Source organism: Astatotilapia calliptera, chromosome 22, assembly GCF_900246225.1.
Source record: "Astatotilapia calliptera chromosome 22, fAstCal1.2, whole genome shotgun sequence".
NCBI classification, from domain to species: domain Eukaryota; kingdom Metazoa; phylum Chordata; class Actinopteri; order Cichliformes; family Cichlidae; genus Astatotilapia; species Astatotilapia calliptera.
This window is the reverse complement of record NC_039322.1, coordinates 3,646,318-3,667,793: the sequence shown is the minus strand read 5'-3', so window position 1 is coordinate 3,667,793 and position 21,476 is coordinate 3,646,318. Positions and strand designations below refer to the sequence as shown.

General features: G+C 39.8%; 1 protein-coding gene across 1 annotated transcript; it reads left to right on the top strand.

The window, feature by feature from the left end:
* Positions 1-105: 105 nt before the first annotated feature.
* slc2a3a (solute carrier family 2 member 3a) lies at positions 106-20,213 on the top strand. The gene is made up of 11 exons (XM_026156079.1): positions 106-849; positions 1,153-1,293; positions 8,928-9,029; positions 9,744-9,904; positions 10,625-10,865; positions 11,842-12,004; positions 13,383-13,570; positions 14,341-14,445; positions 14,537-14,635; positions 15,079-15,282; positions 15,362-20,213. The coding sequence occupies exons 2-11, from the start codon at positions 1,282-1,284 to the stop codon at positions 15,662-15,664; spliced, it is 1,578 nt and encodes a 525-aa protein (XP_026011864.1). The 5' UTR covers positions 106-849; positions 1,153-1,281; the 3' UTR covers positions 15,665-20,213.
* Positions 20,214-21,476: the final 1,263 nt, after the last annotated feature.

The window sequence follows — 21,476 nt, the reverse complement described above, 5'->3', positions numbered from 1 at the left end:
AAAGGCAAAGAAGGTTATTTTGTATTTTAATCTCAAATGATTTTTATTTATTTTTAAACAAATTCACTGAGGCAGAACAGAAGTGTTACGTTCATTGCATAATAGTTCCACACAAACCTCCTCCAGGGAGTCAGCTGATTTTTGTTTGTATCTTTGTCACGCGCGAATCGTGAGCGTGATAGAACTGCAGTGCGTGCGTGATTTCAGCACCAGCTCATACTGGTGGCTTTTCTCTGCTCGTGCTTCACAAATTCTGAGAGGATGTTCGTGAGTGTGCAAAAGTCACAGCGTTGTTTCTGCAGCTGGAATATCCTGTGTGCCGCACTGCATGACCTGTTGCCCTGGCAACTGCCCGCCTCGCATCAACATCTGCAGCATCAGTCGTCCACTGGCTTCTGTCAAGGTCACCAGCGAGATGCATCATGGGAAGCCGAGGAGGACACCAGGACGGAGCAGGGAGGAAGAAGGGTTCACCATTATCATCCCCCACCACACTCGCTCACGCAAACTCCGTCCGCGCATGCGCCTAGTCTTTTCGTTAACTGAGCTGACCAACTAACCGAAATAAGGCTGTATCCATAATAGGACATAGACGCCGCCTCTCCTCACGGGATGCGGTGATGATGCGCAGGAGTCATGAGATCCTGCACGTCAAACTCTGACGGGGCGCGGCCACATTCACGGCGTCCCTGCGTCCTCATTTCTCATAGGCTGGCTTCAAACAGACTACAACTACGTGCGCTTCCCCTCGCAGCTCCCGTATGCACAGCCTATATGAGAAAAGAAGGGAGGCACTGCCGCAAAAAGCCACCGCTGCAGCTCCTGTGTCCGGACTGGCAGTCACGACAGGTGAGAACCCTTTATTTGTCCGCTTTGTGCACGGGTTAAGGGTCTTTGGGGGCAAGCAGGGGGTGGGAATAATCTACTACACCTCCACTTTGACCGGCATCAGGCCGCGCGAGTACAAAAAGGTTAACTTTATTATTTCAACTACTTTTTCTTTCCATTTAAACCTGCATTATAGCAGCATGGTACGGATAACTTGAGATCGGTTTCTGATGGGAAATGAGGGGAGAGTAGTCGTGTCCTCCCTGATGGAGTCGGTTTGGTACCACGGACAGCGCCTAATGAGGTTTCCTCCTTTTCCTGCAGTTTTCAGCACCGACGGGCGGGTCCTGCGAAGCCTTTTAAACACCGCCTGAAGCTCCCAGCTCCAGACTCCATCCTGCAGTTTGGAAATCCTAAAATTTGCCCGGTGTTCGCCCAGACAGACTTGAAAAGATGGAGAGTCAGGCAAGAGATTTTAATATTCTTTATTCTGTGTGACCCACATTCAGAGAGAGACAGAGAGAGAGCGGTTGTAGGACAAAACAGGCCTACTGCTCCAGTTTGCATTTAGTGAACTGGATGAAAAACAGATGAATAGTCACTGCAACTAAAGGATTTATTTTTAATACTTTCCCTTTTTTTCTATATAGAGTGTAAGTGAAGCTGTGTGGGTGGTATAAGCCAGTATGTGCGCCATGAGAGCTCTCTGAGTCATGCAAAGCTCTGCAGATGGGTATCAAATGTGCACCATGTGTATGTTTGTGCATTCTGGTATTATCTGTCATTTCAGTAGCAGTGTCTGATTTTGTGCGACTTAATGCATATTTCATTCTACTTTATACTTTCAGTTTTATTACTGTATGTTTGTTTTAGGTTAATGAGAGAAAGATTAGACATGTAGGGTGAGAGGACAAGAAAATATGCTTCCAAAGGTTAACATAACTATAAATTGCCTCAAATTCAGATACTTTTACATATTTTCTGGTTGTCACAGTCTAACAGGTTGTCAGAGATACACAACCTTCATAGTAGATGTCAGTTTGAAGCTAAATGAATTTTGTTGAAACCTTTTGCAGTATAAATGAAGCCTTAAGATTTGCTTTCTAGTTACAAAGCATGGCACTACATTTGACACAAAAATAAGAAAGCAATTTTATTTCCTCCCAAAAATCAATGCTATGGTGGAAAGTATGTGACATATGAAGAACATCAGGTTCCCAGTAGTTTAGCTCGTGTTTCCATTTATTTGACTCAAAAAACTACTTTTTGTTCTAAATGTAATCTGAAATCTTCACATGAAAAAAATGAGGAAAGATTAATTTCAAGCAATTAATTAAAAGTCATTTTGTACAGTATTAAGGTACATGCAGTTACATGTTTACAGTTATAAACTGTGCAGATTACATTAGGAATCTTAAAAATCTTTTTTATTAAGAAACTTCTGTCAAAGATTACAGTCACAACAATTTAATAATAGTGCTGATTTAATAATGGCTGATGTTGTTGTACTTTATTGTAATTTAACAAGGAAATGTCTTAAAACAAAAGAGGGAATTGTTTCCTAAAAATATCCAGTGAAACAAAAACCTTTTAATTGTTTCTGTAGGTGATACAAAAGACGTCAGATATTTGGTGGTGAGATATTTATGACTAACCTTACACACTGAAGCAATTATAGCCTTGCTCAGATGGCCTCCTTCTGCCCCACCCTCCTCTGTTCATACAAATTATGAATCTGCTTGTCAGTACACCACCTGACACCTGTGACACCCTCCCCTCACAGAAGAGCCTGAGTCCTTCATAATGAACAGATCAATACATTAACCCTGCTCCCTGGTTACCTTCAACAATTCAGTCTTCAGAGACTATGAGCTGGTTGGCTGAGCGCAGATGTAGGTCAGATGCACTCATCGTATCTGTGTGTGTGTGTGTGTGTGTGTGTGTGTGTGTGTGTGTGTGTGTGTGTGTGTGTGTGTGTGTGTGTGTGTGCACGCATGCACACACACCTCCGTGCAGCGCTGCTGTGGATTAGTGATACTTTAGTGAATGAGACGCTGCCGCATGTTTGCTGCACAGTGGTTACTTTCAGCCTCTGTCAATAAACGTGTCACCTCCAGGCTGTTGCCATGGAGATGAAGGAGGGAGGAGGGGGAGCTGTGGGCGTTCTTGGATGGATGGACAGAGGAGTGGAATAAGGGGTGGAGGTTTAAATGTACACACGTTGTGTTAAAAAAAAAAGATGCAGTATGAGCACAGAGGTCTAATGTATGCGTCATGTGATCATCTGATACACACAGTTGTACTAAATGACATGTAGGTTGTATAAACGACACAGAAATATCTGTTTGTTAAATCTGTGTTCTGCTGTATCAGGGAGGATTTCTGCACACTGGAACAGTGTGATCTGATGCTGTTATCATGAGACAGGTTGCCATAGTAACACAGCATCTGTTCAGCAAATGTGTTTGGTGCAACAGGCTACTACCAAGTTTGTCCTTCTCCTGTTTAGAGTGTTTTTAGGAGCTTGATTATTACATTTGTCTGCATGAAACCAGAGGTGTTTCCAGGGTTTTTTTTAAGACGTGGGAGACCAAGAATAATGACTTGGAAGAGTATATTATCAGAACTATACAGTGTAGAAAACTGGTTTAGAAAATCCTAATTTCCAGGCTTAGGCACAGACATGTGCACTAAATCAAATGGTATTAAATGAAATATGGAACTCTGCAGGAGTCCTATTATTAAGCTAATTGTTTTATATTGATTGAGTCATTAGCAAAGTAGTAAAAGAAGATTTAGGTTGTTTACTTAAGTAAAAATCTAACTTCTATCTGAGTAGTCTAAGAGTGCTTTTCTGAGAGTGTTTTAGAAAATATACTTGAAGTAATTAAGTAAAAGTACTCATCACAAATAATCACAGACAAAGTGGCATATTAGTGGACCATAATTATTGATTAAGTAATGATTACATCACTTAAATGTTGCAGATAGTCCAGAATAGTCCAGTCCAGTGGGATTGGGACAACATTAAGGTCCAATCTGCTGGCACCACCCTCTCCTTTTCCTGGACACGCCCTTGCATGAAACAGGTTCTCTTAAAAGGACCATTAAGTCCTTCAAATGTTTGCAGTAATGTGAATAAAATGCTTGAAATCCAGTTGGATATACCTTCATAATTCAAAATATAATCATAAAGTGTTTCATTCATAAAATCAAGAAGAGCTTCGGCAGTTAGAAGAAAGAATGTGTCCCCCAGACACAGTAGATGGACAGGTTACAATCCTCTGGATCACAGATGTCAAAGTGTAGCTGAAATGTAGCTGTACAGACATTTAACCTTCTCATTGATCGCAATTTGAGATATTTTGGGTGCTGTCAGGTGACTGACGAATTCTACTGAGTCACTGTGACTTGACAAAAAAAAAGGATGAAAAGGATGACGGAGAGGAAGACAAAGGTGAAACTGAGGTCAAATGTAGAAAGAAATGTGTGTGTGTGTGTGTGTCATAGGATATGGGAGAGCGGTTTACAGCTAAGACACTCTGAATTTCATTTTGTTCCTACGTCATGCTGGAGGCCTTTTTTCTGTGTCTCGGTTAATTAACTTTCAGCTGAACTGATGCTGATGATTTCAGACACGTGAGGAGGGCTGCATTCACAAATTCTGACTCTTTTTTTTCACAGAAACTTATTACAGCCTTCAGTAACTATGTAACAATTGTGTAAAACGGCTCCATCTTCTCACCTTACAGCAGTTACAGTGTTTAGGTTGACCCCTTGTAGTTGGTGCAAGCCACTGATTTCTTCTTCTCTTCTTCTTCTTCATCAGTCAGTTCAGTCATATAACCTCTATGTTGATTTTGAGGTCATATGAGCCTAATAATAATAAATGAACACTTGAAGGTCCTTACTCCACAGGTTTAACATGCAGCACCACTGTTTGGCAGCCACATGTTTGCAGATATTTTCTAGTTTTCAAAATTTTAATTGCAGTTTAAAGATAATCTTTTTTGGTGATTGTTTATATCATAACATCCATTAAATACAGACAAATGCTCTGATGTCCATTAGCAGACACACCCAGAGAGATGTCGAGGCTTTTAGTTTGTGGTGTCTCAGAGGATTATTGATTATTTTTATATTTTACACAAATCCTTAAGGACGGGAGAAGCAAAATAGTCTTTATATCCAAAGAGTGCACTTTATGATTTATTTAATCTCAAGAAATAAAAATGAGGGTACCAGTTGTTTTAAGTACATTCACATCCCTGTCATGCAACATGACAGACTGAGACTCGTCTTTTTAATAAGCTATTCGGATCCAGGCAATTCTTTTTTAATTGTTTTACTTGATCAAAGTGCAGTCTTTGATACTCTTGACCAGTGTTGGGCAAGTTACTTTGAAAAAGTAATTAATTATAGTTACTTCTTCAAAAAAGTAACTGAGTTAGTAACTGAGTTACAATGTTCTAAAAGTAATTAATTACTTGAAAAGTAACTATTGTGTTACTTAAAAAAAAAAAAGTTTAACCCTCTGGGGTCCAGGGTATAACTGGCCATGTTTTACTACTTTTGATGTTTCCTCTACATTTCACCTTTAAAAACTATTTGTTTGCCTTGTTTGGTATCATTCTTTTCAGCACAACCTCACGTGTCTGAATTTACAGTCATGTTTTCATTTTGACATACTGTATTAACACAATTGATCTAAAATCAAACAAAAAACATAAAATCCCAGTAGAAAAAGTTATATTTTTTTTACTGTAACAACCACAAACATGTTTAATGAATCATATTTCTTTAAATGCAAATATAAATTGTCAATTTTAAAATCATATGCACAAGTTATTTGCAGCCTTTTACCTTTTACCCTTTTTTTTAAAATAACCATTTCAAACTATTTACAGAACAATCAGCTGTTCTGATTTCAATAAGATGTCACGCAAATTATTTGTGCCACTCTAAAAAAATAATTTCTGTCCACTATAAACATCACAGCCTGATACTTGCAGGTCTGCCAGCAGCAGGTGTATCACTCCTGTTTCTACCTGGAGACAGCAGTCACCTCATTGATCTGACACACAACACAAAACTATCCACAACACTACACACTAACTACACAACACAACACATTACCTACACACTCCAAACACGCTAAACGTCACAAATATCTCACATCTCAAAACTCTCTCTCTCTCTCTCTTTTTTTCTGCAGTATTTCTTTCTCTCTCTCTCTCTCTCTCTCTCTCTCTCACCGTCACTCCTAAAACTTCCCCTCTTCCTAAACAACCAAATGTCATGTTCCCATATCATTTTTTGATTGGTCGACATGGTGCATTTTTCCACCAACACGAAAGGTTTTTGTTTTGTTTTTTTATTGTTTTTGGGGGGTTTTTGCTCATAAGCAGAGAGTGCTTGCTAGTGCTGTCCTTAGACAGTAAACGTGATGAAACTATTCAGGAAAAAACACCATATAAGATGCGGTAAGCTGAACACAGCTTCAACCGTCTGTTTGTTGAAAAATAGTAACGCGGCCGCACCTCATTTTCTTGTTAGTAACGGTAACGGCGTTGTAACGATAGAAATAGTCATTAGGCTCGGCATTTAACTGTTTTTTTCTTGTGTATTGGATGGGAGTTTTCTCTTATGTTCTGTCTCTCTTAGTTCTACTCTAACACTGCTTCTCTAACCTGTGGGGTTCCACAAGGTTCAGTCCTAGGCCCATTACATTTTTCTACTTCCGTCCCTTAGCTGTCATCATTAAATCTTTTTCTGAATTATTTTTTGTTCCAATTATATGCTGATGACATTCAAATGTCCAAGTGTCAACACCTGCAAAGGCTATATATATAAGCTTACTACAATGTTTAACCCATATCAGTGATTGACACTCTCACCTTGTCTTACACACCAACAAAGCTGAGGCCATGGTCATTGCCCCTCCTGGTTTATATTCTAATTTCAGTCAAACTCTTACATCCTATTGTTCAGTCACAGTGTCTGAAATCTTGGTGTTATATTTGATGCCTCTCTGGGTTTTGACTTGCATGTAAAATCAGTGTTTCATTCCTTTTTTTTCCCATTTGAGGAACATTTCTAAATTGCAACATGTGGTCTCTTTGATGGAACTGGAGTTCCTGCATTTGTGCCTTTGTGATTAGATTATTGTAATAGCTTGTTTCTTGACTTACATCAATTATCTTTTCACATCTCCAGACAACACCAAATGCCGCTGCCAGATTATTAACACATTCCAGCAAGTAAATTTCTTTACATTACACTCCCATTAGACTCCTATACAGATCACAGTTACTTATCATGGATCTCAAAGCACAGTTTTCATGATGGCGCTGTTGTTTTAATCCCTCCTGTTAACAATCAAGGGTCAATGAAGGTCGACTTTATCAAAGAACTCTATACTTATGTTTGAGAAATTGATCCTAGTCATGAGATTCAGGTCAAACTGGGTCACAGCAGCAGAAATTGGGCCACTGTGTCTTTGTTTCTGCTGATGTTAGTAATTCACCATGCAGCCGGTAATAAGGAGACCCACTGCTGACGGGGCGGAACTGACTGCTGTTTTTGAGGCCGCATAGAGATGTCGATGGGCCTCAGGTGATATGCTGCCCTTGGTACAACAATATCACGGCGAGGTCACATATTATTAGCGTACACTGCACTTCTCAGGATTTTTTTTGTCTCAGGGGTGTTGGTTAAACACGACCAATCAGAGGGAGAGAGAAAAAGCTACAGGGATTTTATTTCCTGCACACTTTATTGTGCTGTTGATTTAGCATAATCCATAGCAAGCTTATTATAATAAATGTATTTCAATTATGATTTTAATGTCATTGCACTGTGCAGAAGGCAATGAAGAAAAGTGAAGGGCAATCTGCACTCTAAATATAGCAGACTCACAAATATTGAATCTAACTTTTCAAGCAGAACAAATATCCTGCACCTGGTTGTACCAAAGTCCTTCCAGAAGCAACTCTTGCCAGTCAACCTGAAAATGCCTCCAGGCAGTTATTTTTAAGTGCTTACCTAAATGAATAGTGAGCAAGCTATAACTTAAATTTTGATGATAATGGGGACAAAAGTTGCACGTGTAGAATCATCACTCAAAAAACGCATTCAGCTGCTGAGCGGGTCACCACAGCAGAGGGATCGACATATTTGATTAGGTTTTACGCTGGATGCCCTTCTAGGCTTGGAACCAGAACCAGGAGTAGCGGACTAGCTTCAGACCTTCAGAGTCTGGGTTTATGGAACACAACTAATCAAATAATGCAAAAGAAAGAATGTTATTTATCCTTAAGATAAGGGTAATGTGGCAAAAGTAAATCTTAATTAAGCCATTATTTCAGTTTAGAAATAAAAGCAATAAAAGCAATAACAGAAGCATGATACTTAAAGAGCAAACCCACCCTGATAAAACTCTTCATCATATCTTATCAGCGTTACTGAAGCTTACGAACATCTGATTGCAATAACAACAGTGATGGCTCCTTTATCACACACCCTAATTTCATTAAATAGATGAATAGATTGTGTTATGAGGCCCGGTTCTGTTGCAGGACCAGATGACGGCTTCAGGATTGAATTTCGTCTGCATTCAGTTGATTATCTTCAGGAAGGACAAACACAAGCAGGAAAACAGCTGATCACAGAGCCATGGCTCTACCCAGAAGGCACTTGAGTTTTTTGTGTATTATTGTTTTGAGTATATCTTTTCATGATTTTTCTATTTGCCTTTAACCTTAAGAACGTCCTCTGAAGAATAAATAGCAGTGATTTGTGGTAGCAGCAGGTATGTTAATTAGAGTTCAAAGATGACGAGTAAGTGTGTGTCCCTACATGTGAGTGCTTCTACGTGCAGCCCGAGTGACTTCACCGTTTGATTCCTGCTATCACTGCTCCTGTGACGCTGCATCTCTGACCTGTCTGGCGTCAGCTTCTACATTTTATTGCATCTGTCTGCCTCCTGCAATGATTTAAAATCCCATTATGATATCAAATTTCATATTCAATATCTTTGTCATACCTCTTCTTCTCCCTTCTCCTCTTCCTCCTTTCATTCCCCTTCTTTCTCCGTCCAGGACAAGCAGGTCACAGGTTATCTCCTGTTCTCCCTCGCCACCGCCGTCATCGGCTCTCTGCAGTTTGGTTACAACACAGGAGTCATCAATGCTCCAGAGATGGTTGGTGAATATTAGCAATCTAATGTGATGTAGGCTTCATACTGTAGGAGATATAAGTTATTGTAAAGATTGCAAATACAAATATCTGATTTCTCAAGCATTAATTTTTGGATAATGGAGTGTTTGTTGAACCTCTAAACAAAATATATAAAAATCTCTCAAATCTTAATCTGCATATATGAGTTTTAATTTGTATCACATTTGCTACATCAGACATATATTTGCAAGTTAGTCATTAAAAATGTGTCATGCAATTTATATCATTTTTTGTCACACTGAATATGTAGAAGTCTTAAAAACACATGTATCAAATATGATGCGCTTGGCTTTAAAGGGTTAATTTTGCTTGTTTTCAGAGAAGCAAATTTACATCAGAATTATATTAAGGCTTAAATTATAAAATGTTTGTGTTAATTTGGGGGAGATTTTTATTTTACTTAACTAAGAGATAAAAGTCAGTGCTTTATTAATGTGAAAGAATAAATAACAAAAATACCCTCTTTGAAAAAGTTGTTTTGGTTGAAACAGATCTCTCCATTTACCCACTTTTCTCACTTTCTAACTTTATCTTCGTTTTAAATATAGTTATTTTTTTGTTTATTGAACACATAAAATACCAAATACTATAATGTTCTGTCTATTCTTCTGTCTGGCCAGTTCTGTGAATTGATCTGTTTTCTCATCCTCTGTCTGTGCATCCATCTTTGCCTACAGAAACTCAAATCTTTCTTCAACGTAACCTGGTATAAGCGATATAACGAGGAAATCGACCCTGGTGTTTGCACCATTGTCTGGAGCGTTGCTGTTTCCATCTTCAGTGTGGGCGGCATGGTGGGCTCCTTTAGTGTTGGTGTCATAGCTAACCGGTTTGGCAGGTACGAAACCTTCTTCATCCTGTTGTGTAATATTATAGGTAACATGCAAGATTTATTTTCTTTCACCATCTTTAGCCAAAAAACCTTTTAGTTACAGCCTCTCTATAAGAACTGTTGTTTTTACTTTTAGAGCAGTTTTGTGGACATTAAGTCACAGCAGTGTTTTTCACTACATTGGCTCTGTGCATTTCCTGTTCGGTACAGCTGAACCATCACAGCCCATTACTGTTAATGGATCTCATGAAGCGTGTCTGTCCTGAGTTCGCTGCTCTGCTCTAACGTTCCCCAGAGTTGTTCCTTTATTTCTCCATTTCCTTCTAAATTGTTTATTTGTGGTGAGTCTGCTGCCAGTCACCATGTGAAGTTACTGGGAAGTTAACACACAGCTAATGCTAGTGTTGGCTAGCAAAATGAAAAGATGGTGTCCATATAACCTAAACTGTATTTAAACTGTTTTTTGTTTTTATTTCGTCTAAAGTTAAGCCTTTTAACATGGAAATCTATGGATACTTTTGGAACCAGCCTTGAGATGTCATTCCAGGAGTTTCAGTCTTTGGGGCTTCTACATTAGCTTTAATTTTCCTCCCTGGAGTTTGGTTGAAAATGTTAGTTTTCCTTTGTCAAACGTTTTAGCATCAAGTTGTGGAGTTTTTTTGTACATTTTTTTTGTTTTTTTAATCATTAACATTCATATTCTTTCCTCAACCTCCTCATCCTCAGGCGTCGCTCCATGATCCTGGTGAACTCTCTGGCAGTGATCGGCGGCCTCCTTATGGGCTTCTCCACCATCTGTTCCTCCTACGAGATGGTGATCGCTGGGCGTCTGGTCATTGGCCTTTTCTGTGGCCTTTTTACTGGCCTGACTCCCATGTATGTTGGCGAGGTGTCACCAACGCCGCTCCGCGGAGCTTTCGGCACTCTGCACCAGCTCGGCGTGGTTGTGGGCATCCTGATCGCTCAGGTCAGCAGCTCTACTAAAAACTGCACACTAGAGATGTGTGACTGCTTGACTGCTTTAGGAAATTAATGTAATTTGCTGGAGTAAGCTTTGCACGGATCTGATTGTTTAATGCTGCAGGGGTTTTACTTTACAATATTAAGTGCCTCGAGGTGACTGCTCTTGTAAATTGGTGCTATTTAATCAAATGTAGTTGAATTGAAAGTTTATTAAGTCAAAGCTCAGAAGACATGTATATTAGGTTCATTTCAGGCATCTGAGCTAAACCTAGTTTGTATCAAGAAGTCTTTGAGTTATAGGAGTTAATTCATTATTAATTAATATGGATAATTATCATCGCTGTGGTCGTTACTCAAGAAAAGAAATGCATTACAATGCATTACACTTTTCCAGAAAGTTAAAGTTCACTTAATTACAATTTAACAACAGAAACCTTAGGATACAGTCCCACACGCTAAGACAAATGTCATTCCTAATGAGGACAAACCATCTTTCTTTTAGTTTTTACAAATGAAAAAAAGCCAACGTGACAAAGCAAAGATCAAAAGCCGCCCAAAGTGATCACTACAGTGATTCTACTTCAATTCAATTTTATTTATATTGCGCCAAATTTACAACAACAGTTACCTCAAGGTGCTTTATATTGTAAGGTAAAGAGTCTACAATAAATCAGCGAAAACCCCAACAATTAGATGGCCCACTATGAGGAAGCCCCCTGGTGACAGTGGGAAGGAAAAACTCCCTTTTAACAGGGAGAAACCTCCAGGAGAACCAGGGTCAGGGAGGGGTGGAGGAACTGTGAGGCCGTGAAATATGAAAGTTATGCATGAATTTAAAACAAGATATTCTTTAGTCTTGTCTTACTACATAGTAGTATCTACAAGAGGATATCAGCTAGGATACACAGTAAGCATTCAAACTGATTGAGTTTTATTGTTTTTATCAGTTTTACCCTTTTTCTGTGTCCCCTGATGTCTAGATCTTTGGTCTGGAAGCTCTGCTGGGTTCAGACAACCTGTGGCCTCTGCTGCTGGCCCTGACTGTGGCCCCCGCTGTCCTGCAATGCATCCTGCTGCCTTTCTGTCCCGAGAGCCCCCGCTTCCTGCTCATCAACCTCAAACAGGAAGAGGAGGCACGCAACGGTACACAATAATACATCTATAAATATACTGCAATGACACACAACATTACTGCATTTCCTGCTGCTGTGCATGGATGGACTCCAACATCTTGGATTGCACCTGGTGGTGGTGTTTCTCTCTCTCCTCTGAAGCCTCAGTGAGGTCACAGTAGCACCACCTTTTTTTAGCTTCTGATTAGAATGGCGCACCACCTCACAGTAGAAGCCCAGAGCAGAATGGAAGCTGCAGTAGAAGAAAAGAGACTGGAGTTAGCAAACTTATATTCAAAACCATCACAACACGCTGAGCTAGCAAGAGCTAGCTCATTAGCAGTGGCTGGCCTTTCAAAGTAAGAGCAAAGAAACTGTCTACTAATAAATTAATCACTTTACCTTAAAATATATGAAGCACAACACATACCAAGTATAGTCTTGTAAATGCTACTATTACTGTATAACTGCTACTAATGGGGATAATAAGGATTTCAATAAACTAAATTAAACTACCACCAATAGAAACGTAACTTCAGTCATTCACTGTTGTTAGCTTTATTGTCTCTATCCCCACGGCACCTATAACACTATAATATGTATTCTATTAGCACCAGCATTACTGCTAAAGACCACCTTGAGATGGTCCCATTGACTAACACAGTGTCTTCATGTAATAATGTTGGAACGACTCAGCAGTTACTACAGCACTGCAGCATTACAGCGACAGAAGCAGTGAGAAGGAGAGCGATTCGTTACAGATACACAGAGGTGGGATCAGCGGAGTCAGGAGGAAGGTCGAGCGTGATCAGAGAGTCCTTGAACAGACAGAAGGTTTTGGCATCTGTTCAACATGTGGCCTGTTTGGTTTGACTCTGAGGCCCTGACCCACTTCTCCTTCATGCCTCCATAAGATAAACAAACACAGTTACTGTGACTGTTTAGTGACTGCAGATTCTCTACAGAAAGCAAAATTTAGCAATGTGTCCTGATGTTATGAATAAAGGTTACGATAAACAAAGCTGCTATAACTCACAATCTTTTGTGAAGGAATAAATATGCAGATTGTCTTTTTTAAATAAACAAACTCTGACATTATGTCGGAAAAGACTTTGAACTCAGCCTGTGTGAATCCTGCTGTGTAGTGCCTGCTGGTGGCCATTATAAGATTATAGCTCATTTTAAAATGCAGTTCATGGATTCCAGGAGCCTGTCCTGAGTTTGATGTGTGATAAACATCCATGAAAATTAATCTGCACATGAACTGTGGTGAATTCTGTCCGATAGCTGTAAGTTGTTGTTCCAGCATGTTACTCTTGAATGTCTACATCTTCTTGTTGTTGCTGTTTTGTTTTTTTGTCTTTTGCATCTGTAAAGGTGAACAAAACCTGTCTCTGTTCTGTCCGCAGTGCTTGTGCGTCTGCGTGGCTCTGAGGATGTGAGCAAAGATCTGCAGGAGATGAAGGAGGAGAGCGCCAAGATGGCCAAGGAGAAGAAAGTAACCATCGCTGAACTGTTCCGCACGGCAGCGTACCGACAGCCCCTCTTCATCGCCGTCATGCTGCAGCTCTCCCAGCAGCTGTCAGGAATTAACGCTGTAAGTTTAATGGGTTTTATTGTCTGTTTTTGGTGCAGCTTTGCGGTGGTTAGTGCTGTCAGCTCACAGAAAGAAGCTTGTTCTCCCTATCCCTGTGTGGGATTACTTCGGATACTCTGACTTCCTTCCATAGACATCCATGGCATTAAGCTAATTGGTGAATTTGGCTGTGTTGTGAATATAAACAAGAGTGATTGCCTGCCTCTGTGCAACCTGTGACAGTGCTGGGATGGGCTCCAGCCTCCCTGGTGGCCCTGACTTGGATGGATGGAAGCTTAATGTTTATTTTTAGCTCTTCCTGTGCCCTTCATTTAAAAAAAAAATCTATATAATAAAACTGATAAATATACGTTATAAAAATAAAAATAACAGCAGTGCTAGAAGGTATCGCTCAAACCACAGGTCAGAGTCACAGATGGAGGGCAGTTTAGCGCTCTGAGCATTTGTTATTACATGTCTGGATCTTTTAGTTAATTTGAAAAAAATATTGGCTAAAAGTCCTCTAAAGGTTGTTATTTGACTAAAAAATGTCTTATAAGCAACGTCATGCTATAAAGCTGGGTGTAGCTATTATTCCTGGATGTTGGGTAGGTTGGGCTGTTATATTCTCGCTGTTGGCAGCTCCCAGAAGGATCCTATAGAAAAATTGGTTTATAAAAGATGGAGGTCAGCGGGAAAATAAAATATGCATTATTTATTTTGATACTGTTATAAATGAGGTAATATTACATCCCTCATATTCTCACTTCCATCCTCTCTACCTCACTCAGGTGTTTTATTACTCCACTGGGATCTTTTCCTCAGCCGGTGTGCAGAAGCCGATCTACGCCACCATCGGAGCCGGCGTCGTCAACACCATCTTCACCATTGTTTCTGTGAGTGACGCCGCCGTGTGTCTTCTTCATCTTGGTATGCGTTTGTGTGCGCTGGGAAGCACACGTCACTCACAATGTCCCTGTCCTACAGTTGTTCCTAGTGGAGAAAGCAGGGCGCAGGACTCTGCACCTCCTGGGACTGGGTGGGATGGCGGTTAGCGCTCTGCTTATGACTGTGTCCCTCCTGCTGGTGAGTTTGGTGACGTCAGAGAGCAATACAGAGACGGAGTAAGAACAAAGATGTGATTGATTCTCTCCACAGCCAAAACAAAAGTAAATGCAACATCAGCTGTTTGGTTTTGTTGCTATATTGAATGGCCGATGCAGTATTTCCATCAGTTATTTCCCATAGCATTTACATATTTAAAAGCAATTAATTGGTTAATTATTCTATTTAATATTATTACTTTTTTCTGTATTTTTGTCCCTTGCCATTTTCAGTCAGTGGTTTGTATAAAGATGTGGAAACGTAGGAAAAAATTTAAAAACAAAATAATAAATAATTAAGGAGCAAATAAATATACTTAGTTCCACTGAAAAGCAAATAATTCACCATTGCATGCTCTCACTAACTGTTAGATAAGCTAATCTTTGTGATCCTGCAGTAGTAGCTCATTCTCTTTGTCTGTGCAGGATAAAATCCCTGGTATGAGCTACGTGGCCATCTTGGCTGTCATGCTTTTTGTGGCTATGTTTGAGCTGGGCCCCGGTCCAATCCCATGGTTCATTGTGGCCGAGCTGTTCTCCCAGGGGCCCCGCCCGGCAGCCATGGCTTTGGCTGGCTGCTGTAATTGGACGGCTAACTTCCTGGTTGGAATGAGCTTCCCCACACTTCAAGTAAGGGAGAGGTGATCGTTTTTTTCTTGTGGTTTATTTTGCTGTAGATCATTCTGACTCTGCTCTCTCCTCTCCTCAGGGGTGGTTGGGCCCGTGGGTGTTCCTCATCTTCACCGGCTTACTGATCGTCTTTTTCATCTTCACATTCATCAAAGTGCCCGAGACCAAAGGCAAGACCTTCGATGAGATTGCTCGTGGCTTTAGTAGTGCCGCACCTCCTCCTTCCTCGTCCACCGAGGATCCTCCAGCCAGTGCCAGCACTGCTGTGACACTTCCTGCCTCTCCTGTGAAGGAGAAGGTCCCACTGGTGGAGGCACCAGCAGCAGCTCCATCTCCGGTGGCTGAGACCACACCTCTTGAAGCTAAACAGGAGAGCAAGTAGAGCAGGTGTAGATGAGGTTTTAATGGATAAGAGAGGTTATAAACGAAGGAAGAGCCACAGCAATTTTAGACATACTCTAAATTGGAACTAAAGCTTATTTTACAGCAGGCTTAGATAACAATAGCGTTACGAGTTCATGGGTTTGTACCTTTGAAAGGTCCTACTTTCTGCTCTCATCATCGCACTTTGGACTTCTTGTTTTTCTGAACGTTCTCACGCTTCCTTCTTTTAAATCCTCCCTTCCTTTGAAAAGAAACATACATTCCTAGGAATTCAACTGCACTCATTGACAGTGTGACTCTTTTTCAACACGGCAGTGAGTCTCAGGATGACACACTGTAAAACAAAATTGAAGCAGGTGCCGGGTAACAGTCAAGGTGAAATAATGACGCTTTTATGAAGGGGTGTAGGTGTTTGAGTTCAGGCCTGACTGATGTTAGAATAACAATGATCCACATTTTTTTAAACTGACACACTTCTGTTTAAAATATTAGACATGTGTCGTAGTGGGCAGTATAGTGCCGTGTATATTTTAGCTGTAGTTCGTATATTATTGTAGATTTTGTTGCAATTATGTATATGGAAACGTTCTCAAATCGCAGGTCTGAAAGGATAATTGCAGTTTCTGCTTTCAGCATTTCATTAAGTGCTCACAGAGAGCTCTGAAGAGCAAAGCCAAAGAAATGGTGAACACACAACCTGAAATCGGCTCTTCACGGCGGGGATTTAACAGCCGCACAGGTCACGCTAACTGTAGAAATTCTGAAAGCTCATAAGATGGCCAAAGCTGTAATCTACTATGCCTTTGCTTACTTGGAGTTTGGCGCCACCCTCAGTAATAACTGACAATTGCAGAGGTGTTCTGCTTCATCTTTGATCTTAGAGTTGATGTAGTTGGTGATGAATCCCAAATTTACTCCAAAAAATGTCCCGTTCACCAGAGAATTTAAAGTTATAATTATTCTATATAATGTTTATATAGACACTGAATATATACAAAGATTTATTATTTTTAGGACTGTGTCCTGTAAACAAAAACCCTTTTAATTATTTTACACACGTAGATTACGGTGGGGTAGCGTGCAATGTATATTATTTTGTTAAAGGGAAAATTATCATAGTATTTATAACCTTAGAAACTGATTTTTGTATAGAGTATATAGTTAGAAATCAAACAAAGAACTGTAGTGCTTTCCAGATTTGCCCCAAGGAGGGACACAGAGTTTGCAATAAGCTCTGTGTCCATCACCTAAAATGTAGCTCAGAGATTTAGATGCATTAATGCACCTTGTTAACCAGAGAAGCGGCAACGCAAGCAATAGAGCCAAAATCAGCAACGTAGAAGTCATTGAGCACAATAGCGCTTTATGTCTAACCTACAGAATAATCGAAACTATATTTACCTGCAGAACACTTATATCTGTCACAGCTGATGTTAGAATAGATAAAAAATCCTAAACTCTCAGTGAGCTGAGAATGGGCAGAGACCATTAAAGGGGGAAGTGCTAATAATGTAAGGATAACGGGTGACACAGCTGTCTGTGATGGTTCATGGGCTTTTATTTTAAATTATACTTTTTTCCACAAAGGGAAAATGACATAGTGGACATTTTTTAGTATTGTGTTTTCGTTCTGAAATGGAACTGTATGTGGTTTTGTTTTTATTTATATACAGAAATTGCAAAGGACTGACTGGGGCTTTAATTCTACAAAAAACAAAAAAACATCTGGAAGCAGCTGGTCTGGATGCAGGACCCAGTGATTGGAGGGCAAAACCTTTTTTTTTCCAGCAGACTTTATTACATATGTGCTCCGAATGCTGGAGTCTTCTTTAAAGCTTTCTTTCTGTTGTTTGATTACGGGAACACTCAGAGAACCGAGGTTACGTAACCTCCAGTGCATTTCAGCTCGCTCTGAGAAAGTGCGTTAAATTATTTCATCCTTCAGGTCAAAATGAACTTCATCTTTCCTCATTTCTGCTAATTTTTCCCATACGTGCATCAGATTTGTTAACGTGACATGAAGAATGTCTTCAAATGCTTTAAAAATCCTTCGAATGGCCCAAATGCACTAAAACGAACCTTTGACGCAACACTGTAAGAGTATAAAAATTGTTTATTCTTACAAAAGCTGTAAGACTAAATGACTTAATAAGCAACAATCAGTCTTGTGTATTTCATACATTAATAGTGATTCCCAAATAATAAAATGAACATTAACAACCACGATTTGTAGAAATGAGACCACATCTGTGTGGTGTGAGTCTGGCTTTACGTGCTTGGGTCCAGATCCTGCCAACATTGTGACGCTTTGTCTGAAGAGTAGCACCATCAGCCATTACAGATTTATGTATTCCAAACAGTGTGCAGTGTGTGTGGTGTAGACATGTGTGACACAAAGTATATTTTATACATTCTGTCGTGACTGCGTGAATTCCTGTAGTTTCATGAAAAAAGCTATTTTCACTCATGCTGCACAACGAGGATATATTTATTGATTTATGTATTTATTTATGAATTTATTGTAATTATTGTACGCTGGAAGAATATTTGTGTGGACACGACTTCTTTCAATGCTACCTGCCTCATTTAAATGGTGGAAATATATAACTTTGCAGACCTGTTGAACTTGAGAGATTTATTGAGAGGAATATTTCTTGCAATGAGGGGATTGTTTGTGCAGTCATGACTTTGTTGTGTATTGCTGTATTTGTGGGTGATGTACTGTGCTTGCATTGAGGGAGGGGTGCGGTACGCTCCTCCTCGCCGGTGGTGTTCAGTGTTGTGTTTAGTCTCTCAACCCTGTTTAGTCACACGCAGCTTCTTCAATGGCACTAACACTGAGTCTGATATTTAAAGTTCTTTCTATTACACAGCCTGCCCTGTTGGCCTTTTGTGATACAGGATACCTCCAAGATTTGAGTTCACTGCTCTCAGCATTGAGGTCACGGGTGGAGCAAAATGTTTAAAATGGAGTTTAAAAACGTACAGCTTGCTTTTGATGTGGAAAGATTGGATTTTTGCAACCTTCACGACAACACTGTAACAATATTCCAGTTAATATTTGCAAGCATGAATCTGTTATTTTACAGTGTTCCTACTGTAATCTACAACAACAGTTTCCTGCTGTAAAAATATTACAGCACTGTGCAGTATCTAATATTCAAAATTACCTGTATTTTCACAGCTGTTTTGTAAACTTAGAACCTCTTATTCTAACTGTGGTGGAAAAGTGAATATTGTTTGTTAAAGTTGGCAAAACTTCTTCAACAGGGCTTTAAAACCTGAATGATTTGGGGTAACTCAGCCCTGATTCAACCCCTGCTTTGACTGCAGTGCATCCCAAATGTATTTGAAAGGATTTAAAACAGATATATGGACCCAGGCTCACACTGCTCCCAACAGCTACTTTATGCACATCTACGAACCCAAAACCCTCAAAACCTTCCACTTACTGTACAAAGATAGTATAGCTGTTAATTTGTAAATATGTATTTTTTAATAGAGTACTATTTATATGTTGACTTTGGCCATTGTATGTGTGTTTGGTTCCTTTTTAGTTCGGGGTGCACATTGTCATTACTGTATCTCTCACTCTGCTTCTTTGGCTCTTAACATCCAGCAGATCACCGGTGGCCGTGTAAGATTGTAGTTCGTCTATTCTTCTGCTTCCTTTTTGGGTGTAAAGTAAGCAAAAGCTCCCTGAAATGTGGTGGATATTAACCCAGCCCTAATCATTTAGATCGCCTGAGACCTGGTGGATGTTAACTGGTGGTTAACTAGTACCCTTGCACATTGTACACAATCTGCCTGTCCCTGCTCTTTACTGTCCACCGGCTGTACGTGCCTGGTCACATTACACTCAGAGGTGTTTAGCACTGCTCAGTTTGGTTAGGACTTTTAGCCATATTGTTACACTTGAAAATTTCACAATAAACTGTCAAAGCTTTTGTGTTTTAAACCAGCAGTTCTGGTAATATTCATGCATCGTCATAGATATGAATCTATCACCAAGGAACAGGTCTCAACAGTTCACTTTGGCTGCTGTGATCTTTGTTCTGTTTGTGTTTCCGGCGTCGGTTTGGTCCTAACGTGTGTTGTTGATGTGTAAATAGATGTTTGAGTGTCATGTACTGTAATTCTGTTTGTGCCTCTCTCACTGTTATTAAATGTGTGTCTTTGTGAGAAAGCTTCCCGTTGCTTCCAGTACGTTAGAAAGAACTCGCTGGTTTACTCAGTAACAATAAACGAGGTTCATCTGAAACTTGAAGGCCGTGCTGTGGTTAGTGACTGGGTGTTATTTTAGACATGTTTCAAAAAGCCATTATCTTTATGGATCGTCTTTGAGTGGCAGCCAAAAATGAAGCCAAGTGATATTGATCATATGTTTTGATGGAAATAGACCAAGCTGGTGATTTAGCTTTTTATTTTATTTTATTTTTTTACATTTTTCTGTGCAACAACAGTGATGCACCCCGGCCTTTTTTGTTTGTACTGTACAAACCAGTTATTATAATGTTGTTAAATAAAATATTCATCATGTAACTACACACAGTGTGACCATCTTTCTTTCAGCACTCATGAAATTTTGTTTATAATATCCTCTTAACACGTAGTGTATCATATTTGATACATACAGTTTTTATGAGTTTTTGAGATTGCACAATACACTATTGAGCAAAAAAAATACAAGGTGCAGCAAATATGATACAAATTAAAACTAATCTATGCAAATTAATATATTTTTTATTTGTCAGGAGGCTCAATAAATGTTCCATGTTCAAAAAAGACTTTTTAGAATTTTCTGGCAATTATTTCATGGTTCAGACTTTAAAAGGATATTACATTTTCCTCCCTCATAATCTAAACACTGACTTATTCTGAGTTATTCAATAAAAACTGAGCCAAAATGCAGAAGTGGTGTTTGAAAAAGTGAGTACATCCCACGATTCAATAACTCGGAGAGCCACTTTTATCAGCAATAACTTAAGGTCATGGTTTTCTGTGTGTCTTTATCAGTCATGGCTGAGGAGGAATTTCAGCAAAGCCTTCTTTACAACGCTGCTTCAGTTCATTGAGGTGTGTGGACATTTATTTATTCACAGCTCTCCTGAGGTCCTGACACAGCATTTCAGCTCAAGTTAGATTGCAGTCTGGCCATTGATTGGACCACATGATTCGTCTTTTTCAGTCATTCAGATTTGCTGCTGTGCTTGGGATCATTGGCCTGTTGCACGACACAGTGTCGCTCAGGCTGAAGCTGTTGGGCAGATGGTCTCACATTTGACTCTAGAATACGTTGGTATAGAATGACTGCAGGTACCCAGGTGAATCTTTTTTCAGTTTCTCCTTATATATATTTATATATCATACCTTATATCTCCTGTTCCATTGGTGGACATTCATATTAAACATGGCAAAAGTTAAAAATAATGAGATCCGTGTGTCCACAAGTAATTCCTTCACATTGCTCTAAACACTTGACTTCAGACAGGTATACCTTTTTTTTTATTAGTATGAAGTTATATAAGGTATATATAAGTTATACGACACAACGGTGGTGGGTCTCATTAGCAACAGGGATGAGACCGACTACAGAAGTGAGGTGAGACGCCTGGCCACGTGGTGTGCTGACAACAATCTCTCTCTGAATGTGGAGAAGACGAAGGAGATTGTTGTGGACTTCAGGAGAATGCACACCCAACATGCTCCTCTGACCATTGACGGAGCGTCTGTGGAGAGAGTGAGCAGCACCAAGTTCTTGGGTGTGCACATCACAGAGGATCTCTCCTGGACGTACAACACCACAGCAC

Excerpts from the sequence above, each read along its gene's own strand:
- slc2a3a (XM_026156079.1), top strand. Across the intron at positions 10,866-11,841 it reads TGGGCATCCTGATCGCTCAG|ATCTTTGGTCTGGAAGCTCT; the intron begins GTCAGCAGCTCT and ends CCTGATGTCTAG. Across the intron at positions 14,636-15,078 it reads TGACTGTGTCCCTCCTGCTG|GATAAAATCCCTGGTATGAG; the intron begins GTGAGTTTGGTG and ends TTGTCTGTGCAG.